At 40.6% G+C, this 17559-nt stretch overlaps 1 protein-coding gene across 5 annotated transcripts in view; it reads left to right on the forward strand.

Annotated features, from left to right (window-relative positions):
- Nucleotides 1-17559, forward strand: part of FILIP1 (filamin A interacting protein 1) — a 268181-nt gene that overhangs the window by 198423 nt on the left and 52199 nt on the right. For all 5 annotated transcript variants that reach the window (XM_089333003.1, XM_089333004.1, XM_089333005.1 and 2 more), the window contains exons 3-4: nucleotides 3215-3388; nucleotides 11627-11805. In XM_089333003.1, the coding sequence (XP_089189129.1) occupies nucleotides 3215-3388; nucleotides 11627-11805 (353 nt within the window). The remainder of the gene's footprint in view (nucleotides 1-3214; nucleotides 3389-11626; nucleotides 11806-17559) is intronic.

Genomic DNA, 17559 nt, shown 5'->3' on the forward strand with positions numbered 1-17559 from the left:
GGCTATGCTGAGACTCAGGGTTATATCTTCTGGATGAATGGACACCTTGTTTAATTTACAAAAAGACACGGTATAGGTTACTGTGCTTCTGCTTTTGCTTTTCACTCTGCATGGAGACACTTTGCCTTTCTATTAAAGTATCTTATGAATTTAACATCCTTACTAACCTTCCAAATCACTAGGTTTCTTCAAAATTAATATTTTCCAGACTTGTCTTGAAATGAGCACATGTATATGTGGCAGAAACATTGAAAATTTGCAAATTCCAGTCCATTGACATCTCTGTAATGAATTAGTTCCTAACCATCTGGACTTGCATTAATGTAGACACTGCAAAAACAATTACAAGTGATAAATTTCAAGAAAGACAAACTTTAGAATGATAATATTGTGGGGGATGGCGCTATGGCACAACGGGTTAACGCCCTGGCTTGAAGTACTGGCATCCCATATGGGAGCTGGTTCGAGTCCCAACTGTTCCACTTCCAATCTAGCCCTCTGCTATGGCCTGGGAAAGCAGTGGAAGATGGCCCAAGTCCTTGGGCCTCTGCGCCCGCATTGGAGACCTGGAAGAAGCTCCTGGCTCCTGGCTTCAGATCAGCGCAGCTCCAGCCATTGCAGCCAAATGGGGAGTGAACCAGCGGATGGAGGACTCTTTCTCTCTTTGCCTCTCCGCTCTCTGTGTAGCTATGTAACTCTGACTTTCAAATAAATAAATTTAAAAAAAAAAGAATGATAATATTGTGAGTACAGTACTTGTGGCTGACCATTAACACTCTCATTTAGACTGCCATGAAAGTGAACCAGATTTATAATTCTAAACCCCCACAACAGAATGGGAGAAAATATTTGCAGATTATGTATCTGATAAAGAAGTAATACCCAGAATCCATAAGGAGCTAAAGGAACTCAACAACAACAAAACAATCCAGTTAAGAAATATTCAAAGGACATGAACAGGTATTTTTTTCAAAGGATGAAATACAAATAGCCAGTAAACACATGCGAAAATGCTCAGGATAACTAGTCATCATGGAAATGCAAATAAAAAGCACAATGAGGTTTCACCTCACCCCAGTTAGAATGGCTGTCATCCAAAAATCAAAAAATAATAAATGCTGGTGAGGATGTGAAAAAAAAAAAAAGTACCCTAAAACACTGTTGGTGGGAGTGTATCCTAGTACAGCCATTATGGAAGACACTATGGAGATTACTCAGAAAGGTGAAAATAGATCTACCATAAGACCCTGCCATCCCACTCCTGGGAATTTACCCAAAGGAAATGAAATCAGTATATGAGTTATCTGCACTCCCATGTTTATTAGCAGTTAAGTTCTCAATAGCTAAGACATGGAATCAACACAATTGTCCATCGATTGATGACTGGATAAAGAATATGTTACACACACACACACACACACACACACACATATATATATATGTTGGAATACTACTCAGCCATAAAAAATAATGAAATCCTGTTTTTTTGCAACAAAATGGATGAAACTGGAGACCATTATTCTTAGTGAAATAAAATAATCTCCAAAAGACAAATATATATTTTCTCTGACATGTAGTAGTAAATACAGAATACGAAAAATTATAAGTATGAAAATTATTATTTAAAACCCTTGCTTGTATTCCTATGAAACAGTGGCTTTTCTAATTAATACTTATTGAACATTATGGTTAGTGATGCCTTAAGTCTGTGGTTATAAAGTAAATTGAAAGTATGTTATTGTAAAAATTAAAGTAAAAAAAAAAGGAAGGAAGGAGGGGGAATTGAGAGAAGGAGAGAGGGAGAGAAGTATGGTTTTCTTAGAATTGTATCTATGAAATGCATCAGGGGCCAGTGGAGTAGTATAGTAGGCTAAACCTCTGCCCATGGCACTGGCATCCCATATGGGTACTGGTTCAAGTCCTGGCAGCTCCACTTCCCATTCAGCTCCCTGCTAATGGCGTGGGAAAACAGTGGAAGATGGACCAAGTGCTTGGACCCCTGCATCTACATGGGAGACCCAGAAGCAGCTACTGGCTCCTGGCTTTGGATTAGCCCAGCTCCAGCCATTGCAGCCATTTGGGGAGTGAATCAGCAGATAGAAGATCTTTCTGTCTCTCCCTCTCTCTCTGTAATTCTGCCTTTCAAATAAAAAAAATAAAATCTGTTCTCTTTATAATTATTTTCTTAAAATGAATAAAAGATGAACAAAGGGAAAAAACACATTTAGTAGCATTAATACAGGAGAAAACCCTATTCCATTTTCACAGACTGAAATTCTGTTCCTACCCAGTTTGTTCTCTAGTACAAGTTGGAATGGAGTTAGAGTACTTCTTACCCATCACCATTACTGGAAAAACAACTCCAGATGTATGCCCAGATGGGAGTACATTCAGCAAATGTCAACTCAGTCATAACTAGAAAGATCATCGCTACTAATCAGCACAAAACACATCCAGATTTTTGTATTAAATGACTCATTATATTTGCATTGCATCACGGGGACCAAAGACATTATGATATAAAATCATGTGGTTTTCCCAAGAGCTTCAGCAAGATGTTGAAGTTATGCTAAGAAACCAAAAACCATGCATGACCCTACCAATATGACTCATCTGGTGGAAGTCTGGATGTTAAAGGGGTAAAATTTCACCTTCAGTGTGAATACATTAGATTGAAACTCCCAGGCCAGAACCATATGATGTGTCCCCAACCATATGTGTCTGTATAAAATGAATCACTTGATAAACAGGAAATCACTAACTATAAATAACATGAACTTATAAGAATGGAGGTAGCAGTGGTTAATTTTAAATTGAATTTGAATACTACAGTGACAGCACAAACAGAAAACTAGAGAATTTTAGATGATCATTGATCTCATGTGCACTGAAATGGGTTATACTTCCCAGGAATGGCTATATCCCACCCTCCTTTCTAACCCATTGCTATTTAAATAAAGCAATTTTTGTGTAGTTAATATTAGCACAAACCCTTTTTCTGCTTGCCTGCTTCCTAGCAACCTAAAGCAGAGTATCTGCTGCCAATCTGCTTTTGAAAAAAAAAAAAAAAGAAGAAGAAGAACAGAGTATCCAGTGAATTTGCAGATTGCCCTGAAGAGGTGGGGTGTATTCAATAAGCTCTGTGTTGATTTTGTGAGCTCAGTATCTGATTTATACTGTCAGTCATCTGACCTTGCTGTACCTCCTACCTCAGGCCAGAGAGGATGTGATCCACATGCTGAAGACGGAAAAAACCAAGCCTGAGGTTCTGGAGGCTCATTACGGATCTGCAGAGCCAGAGAAAGTGCTGCGAATCCTGCACCGAGATGCCATCCTTGCCCAAGAGAAGTCCATAGGAGAAGATGTCTATGAGAAACCCATCTCAGAGGTAAAGGCATGGCACCAGAAGTCCTCCTAGCAGGAAACACAGTCTTCCATTTATATGCATTTACATTTTCTTTCAAAGTTTAAATAAGTCGAGAATTACAATAGATTAATTTCAATAGGAATTTCAAGCTTTTCTTTAAATAGAGCCCAAAATATGTTTTCCTGTATGATTATGATTGCTACATGCTCTTGCAGTATATTACTTTTTTACTTTCTGCAAAATGATATGTGCAAAAATTGGAAATGCATTATCAGTTTTAACATTCAGGTATCAGGATTATCGTCAAACTGGTAGCCTAAAATTAAACTGATTTTATTGATGATATTTATAGTTATAAAGCTACCATTTTTTGGTATCTTACAGACTCTGTCATAATTCAGATGTTCTTATGTGAGTAGCTAAAATACAATGATAGAAGCAAAATTTGGATGAAATGCTTAAGGCAATCCTTTAAGATGTAGGAAATTCTAATAGTTCCAATAATTCTAATATAGTAGGAATTCTAATACTTAATCATTTTGGTACAAAATTGTATTAGGAAGTTCCAGATATCATTATTAATTATCCATGGGATCCCATTTGAATAATACTTACATTGTGGTAAAAGTTTGATGCCTCAGTTTGATCTCTCAGAGACAACATTCAGAACAGATTGATGGTCTCATAATTTCCTAATTTCTGCAGCAGAGATAAACTGGAGCTCTATTCTAGTTTTTTCCCTAAAGTGTGAAGAGATAATTATTGTAGTAAATAGGTTGCAGGAAAGTGTCTGAGGTCTGCCATTGCTAGCTGTGTCTGACTTTAGGCAGGTTGCTTAAGCTCTTTAAGTCTCAGCTTCCTTATCTGTGAGGTGGGAAGGAACCATAGTGTGTAACTCATATACTTGATTTAGGGATTAGATGGAACAGTGCTGTAAAGCTCTTTTTTTAAGATTTATTTATTTTTTAAGATGTATTTATTTATTTGAAAGGCAAAGTTACAGAAAGAGAGAGAGAGATGAGAGAGAGAGAGAGAGAGAGGGAGAGAGAGAGAGATCGTTCATCTGCTGGTTCACTCCCCAAGTGGCTGCAATGGCTAGGGCTGGGCTAGGCTGAAGCTAGGAGTCAGGAGCAGGGACCCAAGTATTTGGCCACCTTAAGCAGCAGTTTAACTTGCTGCACCACAGTGTTGGCCCCCTGCAAAGCTTTTAACACAGTGTCTGGTGCATACCAGCTGCTCAACAATATTATCCACTAGTTTGCTGGGATTCAAAGATGATAATTATGCATACCTTAATTGGTTCCACATTTGGGGGGATTTGAGTAAAAAATATATAGAGGTCAAAAACATATGTCAATTATATAATAATAATAACAACAACAACAACCTCAGTTGGAGAACTAAACTTGAATAGATGGTCTCATTTGGCTTCCAGAGCTTGGAATGATCTCCCAAGGTAATACAGATTTACAGAGCAGATATACTTACCCAGAATCCCTACTTCTATCCACTGAATTCTATGGACAGTACACAAAGAGAGGAATATGTGGCCAATCTTCAGAAAGTAGATCTGGGGGCTGACATTGTGGCATAGCAGGTAAAGCCACTGCCTGCAATGCTAGGCATGCAATGAGTGCCGGTTCAAGTCCTGGTTGCTCTACTTCTCATCCAGCTCCTAGCTAATGACCTGGGAAAGCATTAGAAGATGGCCCAGGTGTTTGGGCCCCTGACATCCATGTGGGAGACCCAGAGGAAGCTCCTGGCTCATGGCTTTGGTCTGCTCCAGTGCTGGCCATTGTAACCATCTGGGGAGTGAACCAGCAGATGGAAGATCTCTCTCTCTCTTTCTCTATCTCTCTGTCTCTGTCTTTCCCTTTCTCTCTGTACCTTTGACTTTCAAAATAAATAAATCTTAAAACAAATAGATCTGGCTTGAATAATCTACCACATGGACAGAAGAACAAAGCTAGAAACATGCTGTGAATTGTGAGGGATGGAGGTAGAGAGAGAAGAAACAACTATTCCAAATTCTGCCAAAGGAAGTCCTACTTTGTGAGAGAAATAGTGTGCTGGAAGGAGAAAAGTTTCATTTCACCATCTACAGACTTTTGGTCTCTTAACCCACTGGAATTGACAATAAATTTCTTGTTATTCAGGAGCAGAAATCCTGCTTCCAAATTCAGGAAGTAGGAACCCCAAAATATCACCGTCTATAAGCCTCCTAGGACCATGGGCAGGTAATCTAACTCTTATTTCTAGAAGCCAAGTTGCACCTCAAGCCAATCACTGTTCATTCCAATCTATACCAAATTACCTAGCCCAGCTAGGTTATCCAATAGACTTTACAAGAAGTTAAGCCTTAGCAGAGCTCCAACACAGTAGAGCTGTTTCCCATGACAAATGCCTGTGGAAAAATTAAAAGGCAAATATTAAATCCCCTATATTCCTTTGTAAATTATAGTTCAGAATATCAAAGTTCATAACGCTTAAGCAAAATTCCAAAAAAAGTGTTAAAGTTTCAGTTTCTTTCCTTTCCTTCCTACTTTTTTGTTCTGTGCAACATCAGCCTGAGATCTCAACTGACTAGGTGTAGTTTGTTTTTATTTTGTTCTTCAGTAAAATTACCTGTACTCAGCATTCTTTTTTTTTTTTTTTTTTGGACAGGCAGAGTGGGACAGTGAGAGAGAGAGAGAAAGGTCTTCCTTTTTTCCATTGGTTCACCCCCCAATGGCCGCCGCAGCCGGTGCGCTCTGACCAGCGCACCGTGCTGATCTGAAGCCAAGAGCCATGGGGTGCAGGGCCCAAGGACCTGGGCCATCCTCCACTGCACTCCTGAGCCACAGCAGAGAGCTGGACTGGAAGAGGAGCAACCGGGACAGAATCTGGCGCCCCAACCAGGACTAGAACCCGGTGTGCCGGTGCTGCAGGTGGAGGGTTAACCTATTGAGCTGCAGCGCCTCAGCATTCTTAAAGTTGCATTCTTATATGCTGAAGCCCTATATTCTACTTTTTTTTTTTTTCAGAGAATCTAGGGAATTATTTGGATACATATACCAACTTCAAACTAATTATTTGGATACCCGTGCCAACTTCACACAAATTCATTTAAAAAAAAATGCAAGAAAGTGGAGACTGCATTGTGTTGTAGTGGGTTAAACCACCACCTACAACACCAGTATCCCATATGAGCACCAGTTCAAGTCTTGGCTGCTCCATTTTCAGTCCAGCTCCATGCTAATGTGCCTGGGTAAGCAGTGCCCCTGCCGCCCATGTGGGAGACCTAGATGGAGTTCCAGGCTCCTGGCTTTGGCCTGGAACTGTTGTAGCCATTTAGGTAGTGAACCAGTGGATGGAAGATCTCTCCCTCTCTCTCTCTCTTTCTCTCTCTCTCTCTCTGTTTCTGCCTTTCAAATAAATAAATAAATCTTTAACTTAAAAAGATGACTGTATCTCATATGAGATATCCCTGGTTCTAATATTAGAATCCCTGGTTCTAATTCTGACTCTCTATCTTCCAGCAAATCAGACTCTTGGTGGCAGTAGTGATAGCTCAATTGGGTCCCTGCCACTCTTGTGGGAGACCTGGATTGAATTCATGGATCCTGGCTTCATCTCAATCTGGGCATTTGAAGAGTGAACCAGCAGATGGAAGCTCACTCTGTCTTTCTCCCTCCGTTCCTCCCTCCCTCCCTCCCTCCCTCCTTCCTCCTTCCCTTCCTCCCTCTCTTCTCCTTCCCTCTCCCTGTTTCCCATCCTCCTCTCTCCCTCTCAAATAGATAAATTTAAAAAAAAATTATGAGGATAGTAATTATGGGAAATAGCAAACCCTACATTGGATATGGAGGAGCCTGTTTGCACATAATATATTTACCCTCAATGAGTTCCATTTGAAACAAAACTGTAGATTTGAAACATAACTGTCACTGCAATGGTGACCTGAGTGCTTAGGGCTTAGGTCTAATTTTAGGTGCTCTACTTTCCCACCTGCAGATTTAAAGCTTCTTAGGTCCTATTTCTTTATTTTTGCCCAGGTCTAGGAAACCCATTTATTTATTTATTTGAAAAGAGAGAGAGAGAGAGAGAGAGAGAGAGAGAGAGAGAGAGAGAGAATATGAATCTTCTATCTCCTGGTTCAAACCCAAATGACTGCAATGGCTGAGGCTGGCTCAAGCCAAAGCCATGAGCCTGGAACTCCAACCAGGTCTCCCATGAAGGTGGCAGAGGCCCAAGCACCTGGGCCATATTCTGCTGCTTTCCCAGACGCATAGCAGGGAGCTGGATTGGAAGTGGAGCAGCCAAAACTTGAACTGGGGTTGCTGGTGTTGCAGGCAGCAGCTTAACCTTCTGTGCCACAATGACAGCCCCAGATCATATCTTACCCAAGAGCTACTCTTCCTCAGAACTTAGCCTTCCCTCCCATTTGAGCTTTATAACTCTTGAGTAACTTGTCCTGAGTTTTCAAGGCAACAAACATATTTTCTTGTGCCACAGCATTTCCTGCCATGGGAAGGCCCCAGCTGAGCTGTTCTTGTTTTTGTTATAGTTTTAGCATCTTAACCAATTTCTTCATGTGATCCCCTTCTTCCTCTATTACTATGTTACAGATATCAGAATGTTTCCATTTGTTTGCTTCTGTTTCTTCTATGCTTTCAAACCCAGACATTTGTTTCTCTAAGATCACCTTCCACATTCCATATTGTGTGGTCTTCCCCAGTGAGAGATGCAAAATCAAGGAGACCTGAGTCTGCTAAGAGTATTCTTGCTTAACACAGATCTCACCTCCTTTCCTGCCTTGAGTTAGGTAATCCTCACTAACGGGTCTTTTCTTATCATACCACATCCACATTTGGACCTATCTGCTGTTGTCCTACCTGAGTCTCCCTTTGTTGTCTCATCTTTCCTTTGCAAGATGAGCATGTTTACTCAGATTCTGAACAATATTGACAACTCTATTTATAACAGCTGACACCCTGAAACTTATCAAATAACGCTTCAAATATTTTACCCTGATCCTCCCAATTTTTAATTATTAAACCTGTCCATATTGTATATAACCACTGTGATTAGCTATTGTATTCTGTCCGTATTGTATATAACCACTGTGAATAGCTATTGTATTCATTAAGGGAAGGACCCCCAGTTGAGCTCATGAGACTATCTGCTTTTTAGTTTGTTCTGGATCCTCAAATCCTTTGTAGAGAGTTACACTGCTCTGTTCTCTGGCCTCTCCTTGGGTCACTCATTGTGATTCAAAGATTACTGCAACACTTCTCTTTCCCTAACTCGGGTTTTGTTTGTTTGTTTGTTTGTTTGTTTTTTTGACAGGCAGAGTGGACAGTGAGAGAGAGAGACAGAGAGAAAGGTCTTCCTTTAACGCTGGTTCACCCTCCAATGGCCACCGCGGCCGGCGCACTGCAGCCGGCGCACCGCGCTAATCCGATGGCAGGAGCCAGGTGCTTATCCTGGTCTCCCATGGGGTGCAGGGCCCAAGTACTTGAGCCATCCTCCACTGCACTCCCTGACCACAGCAGAGAGCTGGCATGGAAGAGGGGCTACCAGGACAGAATCCAGCACCCCAACCGGGACTAGAACCTGGTGTGCCGGCGCCGCAAGGAGGAGGATTATCCTAGTGAGCCGCGGCGCCGGCCCCTAACTCTGTTTTTGAGAGTACTCTTTTCCTTTTGTATAAGTCCAGTTTGATCATTAATCATTGTATTTTGGGGCTGGCACTGTGGCATAGTAGGCTACACCTCCATCTGCAATGCTGGCATCCCATATGGGTGCAGGTTCATGTCCTGGCTGCTCCTCTTCCAATCTAGCTCTCTGATAATAGCCTGGGAAAGCAGTGGAAGATGGCACAAGTGCTAGGGCACCTGCACCCATATGGGAGACCTGGAAGAATCTCCTGGCTCCTGGCTTTGGATCAGTGCAGCTCTGGTCGTTGTGGCCATTTGAGAAGTGAACCAGTGAATGGAAAACCTTTCTCTCTGTCTCTCCCTCCCTCTGTAACTCTACCCCTCACATAAATAAATTAAATCTTTAAAGAAAAAAATACCAACCTTGTATTTCCTATTAAGTAGATTTGTGTCTTCTCCAATTAGCCCTTTGCAGGTAACATAGGTAAAAGTACATCCTCAACCATGATCCTCTTATCTAAATCAGAATGTAATTTTTCCTCTATCTCAAGCCCTTCTCCACCAACTTGATTCTTTAGAATAAGACTTCCAGGCACTCTTTCCTTGGTAGATTTTTGGCCTTTGGGGTTATGCTGATCTCATTCTGGTTTCCTTCAAAGTGGAAGCTATATTTCAAGAGTGATAGGTGTCCATTCCAGTTTCACTATTCATTAATCAAAGCCATTCCTCCATGCTGAGCTGCAGTGTGGATGCTGACAACCTAATAGGAGCCATTATATACAGTATGTATGATTAATGAATTTCCAGAGCCCACAGTTTGTGCAACTGTCCTCAGAGTCTCTGGATAAGCCACCTAGACCCAAGAAGATCACATTTGTAAGAAAGTTGTGAGATGTTTTAGGGAGAATATTTTATAATATGAGCTATTCAGTGCAAAAGAGACATAAAAGTACATTTTGCCAATTGCTGATTATCTCAGATATTATCAGCCACCAATTAACCTGGGCTTCTCCACCATTCTCTGTCTGGTCAGTTGTTCCTAAACAAAGGGAGCAGACATATGGTAATAAGATACAGAGAATGAGATGGGCACTATGGTATAGTGGGTTAAGATACTGCGTAGGATACTCACATCCCATATTAGAGTGCCTGGGTTGAGTAGCAGCTCCTCCTCTTCTGATCCAACTTCATACTAATGAGCCTGAGAAGACAGCATGGCCCAAGCACATGGGTCCCTGCCATCCAGGTAGAAGACCTGGATGGAGTTCCTGACTCTTGGCTTTCAGCCTAGCCCAGCCCTGGCTATTGTAGGCATTTGTGAAGTGAACTAGCAGATGGAAGATTCCCTCTGTCCCCTCTCCCCACCTTTCTTTCTTTCAGCCCTACCCCTCTCTCTCTTCCTCTCTCTCTCTCTTAATGTGCCTTTAAAATAAATAAATCTTTTTTTAAAAAAAGACCACCAGGATGATGGAGTCAGGCTATCTTTTCTTTTGGGCCCCAAAAATGATCCATTCATGATTATTACATCCTGCAGTTAGAGACAGAATCTCTAATTCTCCTTAAAACTAAAGGACAAACAGAAAACTTAAGGGGAACAGCAGGGATGCTGGTAGCATGTGGGGCTTCTCCACTGGGTTTTAGGGATTTGGTTGTGCATTTGAGAATGAGTTTTAGACACATCTGTTTCAATATAGCAGTGGTTCTCAATTGGCATGGTGGCTTCCCTCCAGGAGACATTTGGCAATGTTGGGATAGTTTGATTGTCACATTTGGTGTTGGTGCTACTAGCATCTAGTAGGCAGAGCCCAGGAGTGTTGTTAAACATTTCCCTATGCATTGGACATTGCATAATGGGGGTGCTGATAAATATCTTCCAATGCACAGCCTCCTATAATAAAGAGTTACATGGCCTCAGCAGTGCCAATGTTGAAAAATACTAACCTAGAGTCTAAAAGGGAGAGAGTAGAATAGTACTCAAAAACTTCAGTATTGTAAGATTTGGTTCAACTTAACAATAAATAAAATGGAAATAAATTTTAAAGTTTTTTTAAAAAAGATCTTATAGTCTGGCCAGAGAAACAGGAACAAAAATCCCAGGAATAATATTTAATAAGGCCTCTTTTAGAGATATATACTCTCCAAAATCTTTTCTATACTTAAAATCTCTTGAGAAAAGAGGATTTGAATCCTTCATATACTTTTCCTAGAAATGCATGTAGCTGCAAGCCTTAGGAAAGATTGTGATGATGATAATTACATCCCAACAGAGAAGTCTGGTAGGGGAGCATGCAACTTTTCTGAGGGTTGTTATCTTCTTTCTCTCTGCATAGAGGACTTTGTGTTGTCCATAAAAAACGGGAAAGAGTTTGCTCTCCTGAAAGTTTAGGAACCATACAGATATTTACAGAAAAAGTGCCAAGAGGCCAGAAGTTACTTCAGTGTGATTATGACTAGTTTATAAAGCCAGCTGGCCTAGAGAAAAAGATGGAATGAGAGAAATGGCAAGGAACACCAGGCTCAATGTTTTCCCCATCAGGTAATAAATCACTAGACCAATGCAAACAACTTATTCATATGCAAATGAAGTAAAATATTAAGCTCTTTTGCACGTTTGTTTACTTAGCTGGACAGACTTGAAGAAAAACAGAAGGAAACCTACCGGCGAATGCTAGAGCAGCTGCTGCTGGCAGAGAAGTGTCACAGGCGCACCGTGTACGAGTTGGAGAACGAGAAGCATAAGCACACTGACTACATGAACAAGAGCGACGACTTCACCAACCTGCTGGAGCAGGAGCGGGAGAGGTAACTGCACACTCGTCACCAGTCACATCCAGATGCCTGCAGCTTTCACCTCTGCTCCTCCAGTCAGGGCTCAGACTACCATACGGTGACACCACAGGCAGGTGCCCGGGGTCTACTTCTGTTTTCTCAATGGTTCGTGACCCTAGACAGGGAGATAGATGTTCCATATTATCTGAGTATAATTAAGGTGCTACATTTGATGTTAGAAGCTATAAAACCACAAAACTAGAAAGAAATCCAGGGAACTTACATTTGAATTTGATCGGTAATACACCAATATTTGAAAAGCTTCCTGACAAATTGTCTTCCATTTGAAGTACTCTACTTCCCTTCTTTGGGGTGAAATCTCTTTTCAGGAAAGCAAATTCTTGAACTTAACCATTGTAAATGAATGTAACTCATTCTTAAAATCCATGTAGAAAAATCTTAATATTTGGCTATGAATTAATAAATTATTTGATGACTAGGACTGTCTTCTTTCTAACTTTCCTGCTTATTCTTAGAACAATGTTGAAAAAACACTCACCAAACTAAGTCAAACGGAAACTGATTGTGTTGAGCTGTGATGTCTATCTATGCTAGTAGAGTTAGTTTTCTCAGGCCAAGAGTTGCCGCAGTTGAAGCCAGAACCCCAAATGGAAAGTCACTGCAATGAACTCTTCTTTAAATTATTCTTGCCCTTCCCTTTCCTTCCCTCAGCTGAATGGTTATGCTTGTGAATTCCAAAATCTTTGAAACCAATGACACTGGAGTTTGAGTTACCAGGCACATTTGCTTCTGTGTTTAGGACTTGCAAACTGAGAGCCACTGAAGAACAACTTTCCCTATTTTGGCTTTAGTATCTATTTAGTTACGAAAAAAGAGATCTGGTTTTCTCAGATTAGTTTATGTGCCAGGAAGAGCTATTCCAACAAAAGAGTAAATAAAAGCAAGAAGCAGAATAGGTTTGTGTTAAACATTTTTTTTATTACTGGTAATGTTTATTTATTATTGGACTTGGCATATGACTTCAGGGGAAAGAGAAGTGGAAGAGAACAATGGCTGAAGTGTTAAGTGCTGTATCCCTAAATTATGGTTTCTTTGTGCTTGTCTTAAGCTCCTGTAAAATAAGGTTTACCGGCTTCATGTTTCAACAGATAGATGATCTGATTCTACGTTTTTGGGTAACCGGTGATTATAAACCCCACTCCCTCAATCTCTGAGAACTTTCCAGCCTCAAGCTACAAATGGTGCAAATAGTGTTTTAAGGACAACATGAATAACATATATCACACCAGTCACCTGGTTTGGAACTCCTGTGTTGCAGAGTGATCAGGTGAAGAGTATCAACTTATTTGATATTGATTGAAAAATATCTGAAATCTAATCATTTTAAGGGGTGCCTATGTGAATTTTTTGGATAGCTTTGTAAATGACTTGACCTAGAACCATATGTCTGTCTTTTCTGCATTTTCCTGTCTAAGCTAAACACAATGTGGTGGTTTATATGAGCTGTACAGGTGCAGTGACTATACTTAGCCAGCTGTTCTTTTTGTTTGTTTGTTTTCCTAATTTTTGTGTTCTGTGAGAGCAACTGAAATAATAACTCACATTAAGGAGCTTTATAGTTCACAGAGTACTTTTATATTCATTATATAATGAGCCAGTCTTAAATGTGTTTTCACTAAATCTCATATTGGTCAACGCTAGATATGTAACTCCAATCCCCTCCCTCTTTTGAAATTGTTTAATTTTATTAAAACAACTACAAAAAAAAGTCTCTCCTGAGAAAAGTATTACATAAAAATTTTCAAAAATCAAAGCTAAAATGATTTTTCTTTCAATTACCTTAAGCGTTTGATACTTTGATCAGCCCCACTGGGATATCATATCATCTTAGAGAACTTTGACTTTCACATAACTTTCAAAGAAGGTTAAGGTTTGAAAATTATTTTTGACAGAATGGATTATACTTCAGTGTCTTCCCTTGCCCCGCCCGTCAGTGTTTTCCTCAGCTCCATACCCTGACCGGGCACCAGTGTGCACGTCCAAAGCACGCTCTGACAGACATTTTATTCTATATTAAACATCCCAGTAAGACCCTGGTCTCTCTAGCTGGCGTTTCAGGACTTCTGTGAGATCTGAGGCAGCCACAGTGACTTGGCTCGCCATGTTCCCGGGGCAGTGACGCCTTTAAGATTTTCTCAAAGGTCATGCCTGGGATTCCTGCTGTCCTTTGGAAACTGCCCTGCTAAATCTGCTTTGGGTTAAATCCTCTTTTTGAAGTAAGCGGTCATAATTAGATCTACTTTTGGGAGCCGGCAGGATGCTGACCCGAGGCTTTCTTTCTCGTGGGCCGCATCGCTGGGGAGCCTCTCCCCAGCTCGCATCGCCGCCCCGCAGCCTGCGCGCCACATTCCCCACAGCCTCAGCCCACGGCCCAGGAGCTCTGGCGCGCCTCCGCCGGCGCCACGCGGCCGCTGCACCTGCCGGGAAGCCGGGCTGCCGCTTGCGAAGAGCCAGCATTTCTGAGCGCGAGCGGGTGTCTCCTGTAGGGAGTTCCAGATGCTTTTTTTAGTTCTTTATTTTGCGCTTTCAGCCCTCTCTCGCAAAGTCCTTTTATGAGTAAAAATCAGGGCCAAGAAGTTTCCTTTTCAAACATTTCCCCCTCGTTTCCATTGAAGCGGAGAAGGAAGAAAATGAAGCCAAAATGGTTTTCTCCTTGTAATCTCTCTCCCATCATCTCCCAAGGGGTGGGCGACTCTGAAGGCTGTCCCCACCCCAGACAGCTTTCAGATTTGCTGGTGGAGAGGTAAAGCGGGGCCAGCGGTAGACTCCCCTGGCACCAGGACCGTCTAAGACCCATTACCATACTTGTCCTGCTCTCCAAGGATTTCTCACTCCGGAAAAATGGTGAAAAAGAATAAAAAGGGACTCAGGGCTTAGAGAATCAACAGCTGGTATTGATAAACAATTGGGAGTGAATTTTTTTTTTTTTTTTTACCTAGAAACCTTTTATCTAAGGTATATAAACTTCATGCATTTCATATATACAAATTTAGAAAAATAGTGATTCTTCACACCCTACCTTTCCTCCTGCCTGCACTCCCACCCTTCTTCCTCATCCCTCTCCTATTCCTATTCGTATGTTTTACTAAGATCTATTTTCAATTAACTTTATACAGGTAAGACTAACCCTACACTATGTAAAAAGTTCAACAAATAGTATGGAAAAAAAAAAAAAAAACAACTGTTCCTCAACAGTCAAGAGTAGGGCTGTTCAGTCATCACATCTCAGATTTCATTTCTATAGATTATCTTTTAGGTACTCTAGTTGCCACAGATCAGGGAGAACATATGGTATTTGTGTTTTGGGAACTGGCTTATTTCACTAAGTATAATGTTTTCCAGTTGCATCCATTTTGTTACAAATGACAGGATTTCTTTTTTTACTGCTGTGTAGAAATCTATGGTATACATATCCCATGATTTCTTTATCCAGTCTTCATCCAGTCTTCAGTCCATGGACATCTGGGTCGATTCTATATCTTAGCTATTGTAAAGGGAGCTGCAGTAAGCATGAGTGTACAGATAACTCTTTCATATGCTGATTTCATTTCCTTTGGGTAAATTCTCAGGAGTGAGATGGCTGGGTCATATATTCAGATTTCTGAGGTATCTCCATGCTGTTTCCAAAGTGGCTGTACCAGTTTACATTACCACCAACAGTGGATTAGGGTACCTTTTTCCCCATTTCCTCACCAGTATTTGTTGATTTCTGTATAAGAACCATTCTGACTGGGGTGAGGTGAAGCCTCATTGTAGTTTTGATTTGATTTCCCTAATGGGTAGTGATCCTGAGCATTTTTTCATGTGTCTGTTGGCCATTTGGGTTTCATCTTTTGAAAAAAAATGTCTGTTCAAGTCCTTTGCCCATTTTTAAAATGGATTATTTGTTTTGTTGTTGTTGAATTTCTTGAGCTCTTTTTATATTCTGGATGTTAGGGATTGAGATATTTGATGAAACTAGGAAGCTGAAGCTCTGAGCATGGTTAAAAAAAATCTTCTCAGATCATCTTTTGTAAGCCCACAATCGACAAGGGAGCACACTGTGGTCCCAAACAATTAGTAGCTCAACCAAGGTCACACAATTCAGGCCACGTTTGGGTAATTGAGTAATTTGTACAAAATGGATGATTTTGTGTTTTCCTGTGTATTGTGTATGTGTATGTGTGTGTAGGCTCCATACCTCCATGCTCTTAAAATGACACAACATCTGAAAATGCAGAAGGAGATTATTATGAAGATATAGCACAGATGTATTAGGATCAGTGGTGTCTCCAGATCATCAAGGTCCCAAGTTTGCAGTGGCTGTTGGAAGAACAGCCTAGCAGCTACTTTTGAAGCTGAATGTGAACAACACACATAGGTTTTTACTTAGGTTGTATTCTATTTGGGGTGGTTTTGATGAGGTTTATGGGGGAGTTAAAGGCCTCCTCCAAACTTCCTACTTTAGTATTGCCACTGACCTAGACCCTATACATGTAAAAGCTATAGATGAAAAAATTATTTTTCACTTTTCAGGAGTTCTTAGATTCATCTTCTACAAAAATTCCTCCAATTAAGTATCTAAAGTAGATAAATGTTGTCCTGGATTTCCTTTATTCTAAGATAAGATTGTGGTCATGATTTTTAACCATCATTTACTGCATATTTGTTTTTATAAATAGCCATAGCCCCAAATTATAAAGAGAAAATAGGGAGGCATTTGGCCTGGTGATTAAGATGCTAGTTAGGATGCTTGCATCCCATATTAGAGTACCTGAGTTCAGTTCCCAGCTCTGGCTCCTGATTTAAGTTTCCTGCTTATGTGAACTCTGGGAGGCTGTGGCAATGGCTAAAGAGGTTGGGTCCCTGCCTCTCATGTGGGAGACCGAGACTGAGTTCCCAGCTTCTGGCTTCTGTCTAGCCCAGTCTCAGCTATGGCAGGCATTTGGGGAAGGAATCAGTGGATGGGAGATATTTTTTTGCTTATCTCTCTGTCTCTGTTTCTACTTCTAAACTAAGAAATTTTTAAAAGTAATTTTAAAAATAAGGAAGGATTTTTTTAAAGAGAAAATAGCATGAAAAAATGTATTGGCTCAATTAACATTATTAATGATGAAGATGAAAATATCATTTCATTAAGATTGGGTTAAGAAAACCCCTTGTCTAAATGCTATATTCTGTTTGTCTACATTTCAAGTCAACTTGACCTTTAAAGGCATAATTCTGAGCACATGAGATCACCTTTAATGTTTGTATTTTATTCCCTGTTTGAACTGCAACGCTTGTGATTTTTATCTTAAGCTTCACTAGGGACTGCTCCAAGATTGTCAAAACAGAAAGAACACAGTTACATGCAAGATTTGTCTGGGACTTAAAGAACTATTTGGGGGGAATATGTGTGTGTATGTGTATGTAAATGATGTGGGAGAGTGCTGTCTAAATCTTTCACTGCAGATACAGATTTTAAGGCTTTTGGATTTTTATAGGCTCAGCTGAGACTACATAAATAATGACATCATCATATAATATTGCAGCAGGGCTTCCAAGTGTAAGTTCATTTTTTTTTTTCAAGTACAAATCAGCATCTCAAGAGAAATCCTTTAACTGGTGAAGCAGAGACTGTAGGAGTAAGCAGCTTGAAGAGAGGGGACGCTGTCAAGATTGGGTATTGTTCCTTTGAAGTCATTGTGAAGGGGGTTGGGCTTTGGCCTGGTCTTCTGTGAGACA

The sequence above is a fragment of the Oryctolagus cuniculus genome, chromosome 5 (assembly GCF_051225735.1).
Source record: "Oryctolagus cuniculus isolate XC-2025 breed Fujian yellow rabbit chromosome 5, ASM5122573v1, whole genome shotgun sequence".
NCBI lineage: Eukaryota > Metazoa > Chordata > Mammalia > Lagomorpha > Leporidae > Oryctolagus > Oryctolagus cuniculus.